This window comes from Amblyomma americanum, chromosome 3 (assembly GCF_052857255.1).
Source record: "Amblyomma americanum isolate KBUSLIRL-KWMA chromosome 3, ASM5285725v1, whole genome shotgun sequence".
Taxonomy (NCBI): domain Eukaryota; kingdom Metazoa; phylum Arthropoda; class Arachnida; order Ixodida; family Ixodidae; genus Amblyomma; species Amblyomma americanum.
In genome coordinates, this window is record NC_135499.1 from 164175838 (window position 1) to 164189587 (window position 13750).

A 13750-nucleotide genomic window follows, 5' to 3' on the forward strand; every position below is an offset into this window, starting at 1 on the left:
AGACAAAGGCCTTTCCGAATGATCTTCAGTTAGCTCTACCGAGTGCCATCCGTGTTCGCATCATACCAGCAAATTTAGTATCTTATTTCCGTGCCGATTTACCACAGGGTTCTCTTTGCCTTAGAATCCACTTCTGCTACCCAACAGACCAACTGGCAACATATGCAATCTCCGCAAGTCCATTTCTTCCTCTTGATTACGCACAACTTAGCGAAAATTGTTAGAAGGGGGCCAAAGGTATAACCGTAGCCTCAGTTTCAACATCCTTTATTTTCTAATCCAAATGTAACCGACTGTTGACGATTATAACTCGAGAGAAACAGCAAATTCGTTCGACTTATGAAAAGTTAGAATTAAGCGAAGCCTTTCTAAGACATCTCACGCGGGCGGGATCAAAGAGACGGTTCCGAATAAAGCGCAATTCCGGAATAAGCAATATCAAAATATTGATAGTCCACTGTAACCATAACTTCTAGCTTTTCTCAGAACAATTCTTTTTTTGTGTGTGACTTGGGGGAAAAGGGACGTTGCACTGTTTCTGAAGATTGCAGGTTCTATTCTTCACTAACCAGTTCGTGCGTAGATTTGGTAATGGAATGTGTCCTTTTTAACATTATGAGCTCACGCGAAGTTGTTTGCCTCATCCACCGTGCCCATATTCGTCACCAACAACAAATCGCGCAGGGGTCTCGTACGAGCTGGCGCTGGACACCGAGCGCAAGGGACCCGCGCGGGCCTTCCTGCTCGAGCAGCAGAACAGCATGGTGCGCAACAGGACAGTTCGGTTGGCCAGGGACACACAGTACTGCAACTCCGAGACCGCATACGTCCTGGCAAGTGCCCTTCCCAAACTTCGCCACGGCCGGGAAATACTTGAATGCTGCCGCGAATTTCGCTCTTCGCAGTGTCATCTTTGCATCGAAAATGTGAACGCTAGGCAATAGGCACACAACCCTTCATTATGAAGCCCTCATCAGCGTTACTGACCGTCATCTACACGTAGAGCCTCTAGTTAAACAGCAGAAAAGATATGACCGAGCTTCTAGAAACGTTTTCTGCTCCGTGAACTTAATGTTGCATACAGAACTGTTAGGTCTCACTTTTCTTATGTGCTTTATGGAAGTGCCGGTGAAATGCTAAGATAGAAAATGTCTTGTAATGAGCAACGCAATTTCTGTTCCTGGTTACTGAACCGGGGACTGGGGTATGCAGCGATAAAGGGGCGGTAATAATTAAGCCTTACTATGTATGACTGAAGCCTATATCGGAGGTGAAATAGACCTAAACTCCTTCCAGTTCCCATAGTTGAGGTTGATGCTTATTTCCTTCAAAAATGAAAGAGGGAACTGCGACAAAAGGCGGTAAATCCTGACGAGGTCACAGTTCACCAAAACAGTTCATACAGCAGTGAGAAACACAGAAATAACAAATATTAATTTAGTATGATGGTGAAAAAAATACATTGCATCAAACGGCAGTATCACCGTAAAAAAAAATTACTTTTGATACAAAGACAGTGCACCATAAATCAAATCAAAGGCAGTGTATAAACATAGCATGAGGTCACTAAAGAAAGCACACACACAAACAGCATACACGAAAATAAGAGATGCTACGCTAAGTCTAAACTGAAATTATATTGAGTCAGTGCTGATTAGTAACCTTTTGATGTCTTTTTTAAATGTGTTCTTAGGGAGATCAAACATGACACTTAAAGATGGGTTATTGAGAACGACTGGAATCTGGTAATCGAGCTTTTGTTTGCCATAGTGGTCGCTCTAACTTTCTTCCAGTTGAGCCATCAGAATAATACGCATACAAGGCCCGTCACATTTCTCCTGAGCTGCCGCCGAGTTTATTTTCACCGTTAAAAGCAGCGAAGTTTTCGGAAAACAGAAACACTTCTGCACAATCTTTGCAGCGCAATCCCATTGCGTGTATTTTATGTGCCTTCCAGAAAACAATTCGGGACAAACTAACGCCAATCACGATGCGGCTGCGGACGGAGCTCATCCAGGCCGTGTCCTCCCAGTCTCTCCTTCTGCCTGTGCTCAACGGCAGCAGACCTGCCAATGTCACGAAGGAGGTGAGAAGGCTTACCGGGATTCTTTTGCTGGGACCACTGAAGTTTGGCTGAGGACAAACACGCTGGCGACAAACGTTGCAACATTTTTGTTTCAAAGACTGCATTCTTGAAGCGCCCTCTCTGAAGGCCTTTGTGTCCCGTCGCAACAGTCTTCTCTGTCCATAGTGCTAGCAAATTTTTGGACTTCATCGCACATCGCGCGATAAATCCATCAGCAGCGGCAGCACATCCTACAATGTCAAAGCCGACACAACAAAACGCTTCTCGTATTTTCCGCCTTAGTATGCCAATTAAGAATTCCCCCGTCGTGTTTTCTTTTTCGATACATGGTTCTCTCTTTTTATTCGACACAATGGTAGGTTGGCTTAGGGAGCTAATAAGTGCATGTGAAGCGCCAAAACTATGTGGATAAAATATTTATTGATCCGTTCTGAGTGTTCTGTTCGTTTCTTGCAGGTTCACGTCCGAAAGAACTGCGGCGGTGATGGCGTATGTGTTCCGGACTTAAAGCTCAGGGTTACTCCGTAAGTTCGGTTGTCGAATTTATACGCGGTGTAGCAAATTCTCTGGGATACCATAGGCGCGGCTGGCGCAGAGCGGGATTGATGGGAGATGACTTCGGCGATGACTCACTGTAAGTGTAGGAACTTTCCAAAATTCATCCATGGAAATATCACTTGAGTCATGCAATGGAAGTGTATGTATAAGCACGTGAACCGACGTGCTCTTTAAATGGCGTTGCTTACCGTGACAGCGTCACCTCTCATTGAAAATAACAAAAGAAATGAACTAGAATCCTGCTGAAGAAGGACTGCATGCCCTGACGCACAGATTTCCTTCGAAAGACAGATGCCAGTTCTGACGCCCATCGCTTTGTCATAGCAATTAGGATATGCAGCAGAGGACAATAACCGAATTTTATATTAAACTGTCTCAACAACTCACCGGTAGACACGCGGCGCAGATGCGCCGCATTATATCTAGTGCCACTATATCCGCGCAGCATAGCTGAACAACGAGATACCTGCGCTCGAGATTTCCGCACCTCTTCCGTCTTTGTATTTCCTAGATTGTGTTTCGCAAATGTCGTTTTTGAAACCCGCTGATTTAGTTAAGCATGGCTGATCGTATATAATTCGTTTTCGTAAAGATATCTGAATAACAGGTTGCGATATTGCACAAGCATCTGCTGCACAGAAACTTGAAGATTGCACATGAATATGTGTAGTATCTGCCTGTCTCCTGGGCCACATGCATAAGCGACTCCAGGGATTCCCAGCCTCAATGCCTTTGCAGTAATCCTGATCGCTAACAGACAACCCGGAGCCTTAATATGAAGAATACGCATGATGGGCTGCACTGCAACAGCATGTTGACACGCGCACTTCGCATATGCGGCCGAACGCAGCAACATGGAGGAGTTCCTGATCGGCAGCACGGGCAACGTGGAGCTGTCGGTGAACGTGGACAACCGCGGCGAGGATGCGTTCGAGGCCATGATGTTCGTCACCATCCCGCCTGACCTCAACTACGTCAAGGTCGACAAAGGGAAACTGGTGCGTGGCCGATACCGCCGGTTTATACATGTCCCCCGTCGTGTATGCTTGCCTATAGTTATGGGCTAGCCTCCCACCGCACTTCACTTCACTTCATTACCTTAAAGGCCCCCGGGATTGGGGGTGTTACATAAGGGGTGGGTTACATATATAAATCAGATTTAATAAACAAAGAAAACACATAAGGTACATAAGGCATTCGCTGTTAAATATAGTAGCTAAACAATTCACAAATGTTGATGGACAGGTGATTGCGGCGACGTCGTGTGGAAGGCCGTTCCAGTCCGTCGCTAAGCGTGGAAAGAATGACGATGCAAATGTAGTAGTGCGCGTGCGAGGCCGGGGAGCTTGAAAGGGATGACCAATGCGGGGGGAAATGCGTGCCGGCGGATTGATGTAGGGCGGATGGCGAAGTGAGACATTGACATTGCTAGAAACTGGAGCCCATCCTGATATGCCCGGTAAGGGCAGCGCGAGTGCCTAGCTAAGCCACTGAGTACGTTTCACTCAAACATCGTTCCTCCAATCTCTTATTACCAACAGCACAAGTAGAAAAAAACATTCGCAACGTGACCTTGCCGCCTTTCACGAAAGTAACGGAGATAAAAGGTTGTGCAAAGACTGTGTTTCACTGCAACAGGGTCTTCATTTTCTCGTTCTCTGTCGCACTGGCCGTTGTTAGCTACTACAGCCATGTAAAGCCCTTATTAAAAGTTTCCAGTCGACAGGCCTTGCTACTGCACTGTGTAGCGGAGCTGTAATATCCTCTCTGGCACTTAAACCCCTAACGAACACAATTTTTTTTTTCGAAAATGGTACAAAAAGGTCATTTGACGGGCCTGGCTCTTCCAAGTCCTCTAGGGGATTGAAAGCTCTGGAGGTGTGACGAGTGAAGCTTTCTCCAAACTTTGGAGATTCGTAGCGCTGGCTATGCTATACGAGCGAGGCTGCAAAGCCTCGAAGGAAAACCGATGGCCGGGGAATTTTTGAAATACTCTCCTCCATGGGTGGCGAATGCACCAACTAACCTTCATCGTTCTGCTCTAGGACTCCGTGACGTGCGGCGGCGCGCAGAAGCAGTTGTCGGGCGAGAGCCAACTGGCGTGCGACGTGCAGAACCCCCTGCCGGCGGGCAAGAAAGTGCGCTTCAAGGTCATCCTGGCCCCGGCCCGACTCGTTCCCACTGCGGCTGAGCTCAACATCACCGTTACCGTCAACAGGTACGGGTCATGTACGCAGAGACCAACAAACGGCTCCTTCGATAGAAAGATATCCCGCGAGTTCATCCCACTGTCTGCAATTTGAGATTAAGAAGTTTGCGGGGATAAGGTGACCGCATGCAGCTGCCACAGGACAGCGTTAATTCGAGAGATGCCTTTGTCCCGCAGTGGGCGTAGTCAGGATGATGATGATGATGATGATGATGATGATGATGATGATGATGATAATGAAACCACTGATATCCTCTTTACTATGTTAGCAGTACAGTCTTCTTTCGGCCTAAAACCCCTTGTGTCTGTGTGTGAAGCCTCAACGCTTCGGAAGCACTCTCTGGAGGAAGCACCCCACGGTCGGTGCACCTCCAGGCAACCAAAATGCATTTTCCACCAACGAGCCTGCACCCACCACCCAGTCACCCTTATTTTCCTGGAGCCCGACCACTGCGACATCAAATTCAGAGGCGCAATGGGAAGGCGATCAATGTTAAAGCGAAACTTACAACCGATACTGCTAACGCAGATCTGCCGAATCATATCTTGTGAATATGATCGTCTGCGCATTTTTTTTCCTTCCATATGCAGCACTAACCCAGAAGCGGAAGCGGCCTCCAAAGACAACAGCCTGGTGGTCCGGCTTCCAGTGACCGTCAAAGTCAACATGACTGCCAGAGGGTGAGCACACAAAGGTTTTTTTCACAGGCAGAGACAGAAGGTGGTCACCACATGACTATTGCTGCCGCTGGTGGAGTGTTTCTCTAGTGGACCGTGCAGAAACCGCCCTAAGTCTTCTGAACTAACCTGACTGCTTAGTTGAGGCCTGGGTCTCTGAAACTTACACCATACGAAATCCACGCCAACTCGATGTCCAAGCACTACTGGTCATGCGAACTCAGCTCACACGTCTCGTGCCCCCGATGCCGATCACTGTCTCACCAACGTTTCGTTCCACTGCACCTCGTACTTTTGTTTTTGCTTCAAGTCGCGCGGGGAACAAACCGCATTTGTTCCGACAGCAACAGAGATATAGATATCTGAATATAACTTGAGTAAATAGACAGCTTTGGATTATGTAATCCACGCAGACACACTTAAAGCAATAGCGTACCATTAAATTGGCGTGGTTTACAGTGTGCATGCGCTAAACGCTATTTGGGATCAAGCCGTTGCTTAGATTCAGTTTGTCAATGCAATTTTTCGAATAGCTTGAAGAGTGAGGTTGCTTTCGCTGCAGTGACCAGAACGGGTCTCGTGATGTGTCAGACCCAATCCCATCCTCGAGAATGTTCGTTGTTAGCCTGAACATGCATCGATAATGGTGTACTTGGAACAAATAAGAGTCATCTCGATTATCCGCAGTGCTGCTGAACAAACTTTGCGAGCTGCTTTATGGTAATGCAGATCGGAGACTACCCATACTACGTTGTACACGAATAGGGTTAGTAGCAATGACTGAATCGTTCCATTTATCTACCATCTCGGTGCAGGGAACAACGTCTGCCACGTCAGTCTACAGCGAAAATGCTTGCGGAAGCAACCAGCTAGCGACAAAGAGCGAAAAGAGCGTCGTAGCGAATCAGTTACAAGCTTTAAGTATCTGCATTATTCGTGTGCATAGCTTTACATCGCCTAGCTTGTTGCTAAAAAAAAAAAGCGCCGGACGGTTAGCACTGTGCTACGTGCTTTCCTCCCAGCACTCCTTAGTGTTAAGCCAACGCCGCAGAACCGAGAAATGTCGCTTTAACAGCTATTGCTGCAAAAACTTCGTTGTGCCTTATTCATTGCTTTTCGCATGCAAGTTTTACAGGATGTGAAAGACGAATAGTTGTTTAACGGAATTGGTTCATCCGAGAATCGTCTTCACTTGTTTAATTGTCCCGTACATGCCAAACCTCTACGCAGTACTTCGTTCCCTCCCGAAGTGTTCCTCAACGTGTCCCTCATAGAAGACAAAGAAGTGCAGACATCAGATGACATCGGACCACCCGTTAAACACGTGTACGAGGTGAGTGCGGAGCTTATGACAAGTGCGCTCTTGTCGAAGCAAGATAACGAATTCAGTGGCGTTACTTGGTTGCAGTCAGACTAAGTGAATCGAACCAATGCATTAGGTTGCAGGCTCATTTGGTAAAAAAAAAATGGAAGTCAGGTCGTGCTTAAGGCGTTTTAACGAAGCAGACATATCTGCTCTGCATGGGCACATTAGAACTGGCAGTGAAATGATGCGGTCAATACGCTCGTACAGCAGATATGCATTTCAGCCGAATGCAGCACACAACTAGGAGGCTGTTCTCCGTTCCATTGTGATTACAGTATTGTTTGTAATTAAATGAGGGCATGTAGTCTGGCTTGGGCCGTGAGGTTTCTTTACTATTATTCAAACTGCGTTCACGCTCCGCGCACAACACCAAAAGCCCTCTGGGAAAAGTGGGCCCAGTTCTGGAAAAATTATCTTGACATTTGAGCAGCGAGCGGAGTACTCAAAATGCGCAAAGCTGCTAGAAAGCTCCTATGTTCGTAGAGACCTTTTCACGGTCCCCAGGACAGCTGGATTTCGGGATGCCGGGAGAGCGTGGAGAGGCTTCGTACCTCAAATCTTTCCTGTTCAACGAGCGACGTCCTTTGACATCTCTATGAAAAGATCTATACATACGTGCGCGGTGCGCGAGAGTACAGGCCCTCCAAAAACGTCCGCATCAGTAACGCTCAATTAGATAAGCCAGCAAAGATGGCGAGCTTGGCGCGAGGTCGTGGATACTGAACTGCGCAGCTGATCAACCGTGGCCCGAGCGTGGTGCAAGAGGCGGAGGTCTACCTGGTGTGGCCCACGCACAACGTGCACGACCAGCCACTTCTCTACCTGCTTGAGCCTCCCGTGGTTCAGGGCCCGGGGACTTCGGCCAAGCGAAGACCCTGCGACGTCGTCTCGCCCGCAACGCCGGGCGAAGCCGTCGACCCCAAGCGACTGGCGGTAATGTCAAACGTTTCCGTATCTTCGTTGAAAAAAACCGGTATACTTCCTTCGCATGTTCAACCGGCACTGCATACTCGGCGGAGGCGATCCCGTCGCACGATGACGCACCCGCAAAAGGCTTTTAAGCATTGGCGCCATTGGATTCGGATGGATGGATGGATGGATACGGCTGAACCCTTTACATCGGGCGGTGGCTCAAGCCACCTAGCCATGTCTTGTGAAATTTTACTCCTGTCTTGCTTTTAGCCACCAATCAGATAACCTTCGCTTGGTTACTTCTAACCTCTTAAAATCCACTTTCCCTTCACTATCCCTAAACCCCAATGCCTTGGGTAAGTCAGCCCCGCTGCCTTCCACTGTAGGGTGAAGCCCTTTACAGAAAAGTATCAAGTGTTCAGCCGTTTCCTCCTCCTCTCCGCACGCAATGCACAAAGTGTCTATCTCCTGGTACCTGACTCTATACGTCTTAGTCCGCAAAACTCCAGTCCTGGCCTCAAACAACAAAGAACTTCCCCTACAATTATCATAGATATTTTCTTTGACAATTTCCTGTTTAAAGGTCCGGTATGTTTCCAGTGCCGATTTCGTCAGCATCCCTGTTTTCCACAAAGCTCTCTCTGTTCCTTTAACCTTTTTCTTAACCGATAAATGCTGATTTGCCCCCTTACTGCTGTCCAGATATTTGCTTGTCAATTTTCTAGTTCGCTTTCTCCATTTCGTGTCAACATTCTTTATATACAGGTATCTGAAAACTTTCCTAGCCCACCGCTTTTCCTCCATCCTTCTCAATCGTTCCTCAAATGCTATCTTACTGCTAGCCTCTCTGCTCTCGAAAGACGCCCATCCCATATCCCCCTGTACCCCCTGATTTGGTGTATTGCCATGTGCTCCCAAAGCTAACCTCCCTACTCCCCGTTGTCTAATTTCGAGCCTTGCTTGAACATCTGGCCTCATACACAGGACCGCATTCCCGAAGGTCAAGCTAGGGACCATCACCCCTTTCCAGATCCCTCTTACCACCTCATACCTATTGTAATTCCATAGTGCCCTATTGTAATTCCTATTGTAATTCCACAGCGCCACCACACAGCGGCGGAAGACTAAATGCCTGCTAGGCTGGCTTCACCGCACGGCAGAAGTGCCTCGAGGAGAATGAGTACTCTAGACCGAAGGCAACTTCTGCGAGGGACAGGGGTTGTCTCAAACCTTGTTGTTCCAAGCCTAAGTTCGTCTTTTTAACGCAGATGGTTCGAGAAAGGAACACAGGGCAGCGCATGCGTAGAAAATCTCTGCATGCAGGTGAAACGACGAAGCGTTCCGTATGCGCCATGGGGCACGAACAGCTCGCCGAAGGAAGAACGTTCGTTGCTGTGGGTGGATATCCATTGAAAGAGAAAAAGTTTCTTGGGCTGAGGGAGTAAGGAGAAAACCAAATCAAGCAGTTATGAAGTACTAAATCTAATAGGTTTGCTAGTGTAGAATCTTATGCAGTAAGGCAAATGACTGATACTTTTTTTTTCATTCCGTAATCAGTTATTGTCTTAAGATTTTTTGAGGGAGATTATTGGAAACTTCCAGTTCAGGAACTACCGCTTGGAAGGCGACGAAAGTACGTTACTGAGATTTTTCAGGCTAATTTCCGGCGCATATGGGCTACATTGTTCATCGAACGTTAGCAATCATGTGTGGAATGCAATGTGAGAATTTCTAACAGTTTTCGCCTGCTTTTTCAGCGTTCTGATCAGACGAACGAGACACCCATATTATAGTCCATGACCTGAATCTCTGACAAGCTGTTTAAAAGATAGAACTGATTCGAAGAGAATTTATTTGTATATTTATCTATTTCACATCCACACCCAGGGATCATCCAGAAGACCTCGGGCTGCTTCCTCGCATGCGGTCAGGGTGCCTCGTGACATCAGGGACTATGAACTAGAATCTGAACTGGTAAGCACACGTGCATGAATCAAAACAAAGAAAAAGTTCTCTTTTGACGAGTCGCTTGTGCAGCAGTCAGAACCCTCTCAAGAAGCGTTACTTAGCCACAGTGCGTTCGCGCGCTGGCTTAACTCTATACACAATCCGCTTTTACTCTGACGTCTTGTTTTTATTTTGGCAGAAAGGGTCACTAAGAATTGGACGGGGTGGAGGATGTAAACTGCAAAGGCTCAGCTGAGTGGATGCGTTGTTCATCGCACGGTAAAATAAATAAGGAAGAGAACAGTTCAAACGTGGTGACATAGAAAGAAGCAGACCAAACGCATAAGTATAGTAGCGAGCTACTGCTCCTGCAGCTCCTGCATAGTTCTGCTTCTGCACAGACGCTCCACAGTGGCTTCTGCATAGTGCTCAGCAGCTGCTGCATTAAAGTGCTTCAAATTCAAATTCTTTATTTATCCATGAAAACACAATGCTGCTGTTCACAAATGCCATTGTTCTTTCTTTCTTTCATTCTTTCCCTCTCTTTCTCTCTTTCTTTCTTTCTCTCTTTCTTTCTCTTCCTTTCTCTCTTTCTTTCTTTCTTTCTTTTTGTAGACCATGAAACGAACAATACGGTACGTCAATCCTTCAAAGTGTCAGTTGTGGGCCTCATAAATAATGAGAATTGGAAACCTTAGAAACCGAACATGAAGCATATAAGGAAGTTAACCGGTAGAAAGGCACAAGAAGTACAAAATACGAACTTCGGTTCGAGCTGATCCCGTGCTATCATAAAAAAAAAATGAAACGCGAGCAACATGACTGGAATGCAAAAACAAACATATAAACTGATTAGCTCCCGGAGATGAAATACAAGCGAGGTTGCATGATTTACACTTTTAAACGAGTCTTCACGCTTTTGAAGGGAAGCTGACTACTGTAGGATACAACTATATAAACAGCAGCCGTTAACAATGCTAGCCTATATAAAACAAACGAGAGGCATAAAAATTTTTGAGCTGATGACTTCGTCTTGTATTATGCTTCTTGTTCAGGTTACGAGAAAAGCTTTAACAACGGACTACTTTTTGTTTGCGGAGGAATTTTGCGCGGTGGTCATGAATGTGGGCGGAGATTCACTGCAGAGGCTTAAGTTGTATCCTACTATAGCAATCCGTTTCCCTGTCTAGATCTACGTACTCGTTCTACGGTTAGTTTTTCAATTGTCTCGTTCGCGTTTCATTTCTTGCAGATAGTACGTATTTGTTGATGAAAGTAGAGCAACGCCGTATTTATTTGTCTCCTCTGCCTGCATAACTCAGCGACAATTGCGAACAACTGTATATAGGGGGTGGGAGGGCTGTGGGAGGCTAAGCCCATTTAAGGCTCCGACGATCTGTGCGAGAATCCTTCCCTTTGTTTCGCTGTTTCCAGCGCGATCCAGATGCTGCAAATTCGACACGATTTTGGCCGATGCGGCAACCGGAATCGACTTGCCACGCAAGTTTTAGCTGAGCCACTGCGTCTGACCAATTTCAGCGCGATAACGTGTCTAGTGGTCGATCAAGAACTCGCTCGATCGATCTCTTCAAAGTACAGAACAAAGCAAAATCGATGGGATTTTTTAGAATTCATTCAGCGATTACTAATGAAGCATAAGTAAGCGCTCTTTTCTTCTTAGGAGTCTTCCTCCACGATCGGATGAAAAAACCTTACCGGTGTAAATTTCTTCTGCGTTCTTACTGCTGCTTAACTTATTCTGCTTTTTTTTTTCATTTCCTCTACATCACTTACCATATACACCCCTCACCAGGCCCAGCCATGCAGTATTCCATTGGTATAAATAAGTCTGCATTGAAGCCCGCATTCATCACAGCCACACACTATTCTGCCTCGACGAGAAAATAGCCCCTTGTTAAAAGCGTTTCTTGGGACCGAAACAAAACGCTAATCCTAGGACGAAATTATAAGCGCAAGAGCTTTGTCATCCCAAACCGCCGCGGTAACTCAATTCTTAGAGTCTTCAGATGCTGAGCCCGAGGACTGGAATCTAATTCCCGGTCGCGGCGGCCACATTTCAACTCGGGCGAAATGAAAGACGCCAGTGTGCTGTGCAATGTGAGTGCAGCTTAAGGATCCCCAGGTTGTCGAAATTATGCGAGTGCAGGTTAAAACCCACAAGTGGGCGAAATTGATCTGACCCGCAGCCTTTTACTGCTTTCCCTCTTTCGCTCCCTCTCTTCTCTTACGGCACGGTTTAGGTGTCCATCTATAGAAATGAGACAGTAATTGAGCCTTTTCTTTTCTCGAAACCAATTTTCGTTTCTGTATGACTTGCTTAACAGGTGGCACTGAAATATTTATTTCGTTCATCGACTGCGATCGGTGAGCGGAGTAATGCAGTTGCGAACTTCAGTTGCACCCTACTACAGCTGTGGTCCTTGATCTCGACCTAACTATACCTTTCCCCACTGCTTGTGCCGGTACACCGTGGAGTGCAGTATACCCTATAAACGCGGTGCCTCCGTGTGCAGGGCTGCGGCGAGCTGCCTCGGTGCGCGGTGTTCCGGTGCCCACTTCGCGGCTCCCTCTCGGCGGGCGACCGCGCCGTCGTGACCACCGAGTCCCGGCTGTGGCAGCGCACGGCGGCCGCCATGGGCCAGGAGCGGCTGCGGGTCTCCTCCAAGCTCGTGGCGCGCGTCACCTCACTCCAGTACGGCCTCGCGCCGGACAACGTGCCCCTCACGCTGCACTTCGTAAGGGGGCGCCATTGTTCTCTCTGCACACAGCCACGACTGTCGGTAGCCATGCCTGTGTTTAACTTCTGCGCGCTCCTTGGGAGCTTGAAGAACCAGAGGGCAGGCAGACTCCTGGTACGGCTATTCTGTTTAGTGAACGAAGCAGCGTGGATTCAACTCTACGACCGTCGCATTAACTAATAGGAAACAGTCGGGCTAGGGAACAGGGCACTGAGAAGAGCGGCAAGGAAGAACACTATCGTTTGTGTGAATATCTCTGCCATACATGTCTCGCTCTTTAGTCCTTCGGTTTCGAGCACGAACATGGCCAGATAGGCACAGCACGTCAGGCTGTCGCTCATATTTTTGCGCTGTGCGCGATATGCTTGACCAGGTGTCTACCGAGGTGGTGGTGGAAGGCACAGGCATGCAGGGCCGAGGTCCCGCCTGGTGGATTATCCTGCTCGCCGTGCTCGGAGGACTGCTGCTGCTCGGACTACTCGCCCTTCTCCTGTGGAAGGTGCGCTGGCCCTTTTTCTGCTCTTGCTTGGCAGCAAATCTCGCGCTGTTATGCCCACTTTCATTGATTCAGAATCAGCGTACTAGCAGAGACCTTGCTAAACGTCTAACAGCTCAGCAGGATTCTTTAATACTAGGCTAGATGTTTTCATCTAGCATGGAATTTTTGTCTAGACATGGAATTAACGCGCTACACTAACCCCAACTAGACTAACTAGCCCCCATTGCTGCCTTGCTTAGGTTAGACATTTCTAGTTCCTGGTAGCTCTGCTTCAATAAGTGCAAATATACAGACGCGTACTTGTTCAGCCTCGAGGACAAAAATACACACGAACAGAAGGAAGATAAAAATGCGCAAAAGTCACTCCACGGAAGTTTTATCACCACTTCCTCTTTTCATATCCCACTCGCTACATCGCTTGAAAAATTTCCGTTGTGCCGCATTTACTCTCTAACCACCGCAGCGGCTCAATGATTAGGTGCTCGGCTACTGATCCGGAGTTCCCAGGTTCGAACCTGGCAGCTGCGGCCGCGTTTCGATGGAGGCGAAACGCATAGGCGCCCGTGTACTGTGCAATGCCAGAGCACGATAAAGATCCCCAGGTGGTCGAAATTATTCCGGAGCCCTCCACTACGGCGCATCTTTCTTCCTTTCTTCTTTCGCTCCCTCTTTTATCCCTTCCTTGACGGCGCGGTTCAGGTGTCCGCCGAGATGCGATACAGATACTGCGCCATTT

The 13750-nt window shown here is 47.6% G+C and overlaps 1 protein-coding gene across 1 annotated transcript in view; it reads left to right on the plus strand.

The window, feature by feature from the left end:
• Nucleotides 1-13750, plus strand: part of LOC144125335 (integrin alpha-PS2-like) — a 67558-nt gene that overhangs the window by 47070 nt on the left and 6738 nt on the right. Inside the window, exons 16-26 of the mRNA XM_077658618.1 lie at nucleotides 685-833; nucleotides 1958-2086; nucleotides 2543-2610; nucleotides 3495-3642; nucleotides 4690-4862; nucleotides 5445-5534; nucleotides 6762-6864; nucleotides 7630-7830; nucleotides 9697-9783; nucleotides 12291-12512; nucleotides 12889-13014. Coding sequence (XP_077514744.1) covers nucleotides 685-833; nucleotides 1958-2086; nucleotides 2543-2610; nucleotides 3495-3642; nucleotides 4690-4862; nucleotides 5445-5534; nucleotides 6762-6864; nucleotides 7630-7830; nucleotides 9697-9783; nucleotides 12291-12512; nucleotides 12889-13014 — 1496 coding nt within the window. The remainder of the gene's footprint in view (nucleotides 1-684; nucleotides 834-1957; nucleotides 2087-2542; nucleotides 2611-3494; nucleotides 3643-4689; nucleotides 4863-5444; nucleotides 5535-6761; nucleotides 6865-7629; nucleotides 7831-9696; nucleotides 9784-12290; nucleotides 12513-12888; nucleotides 13015-13750) is intronic.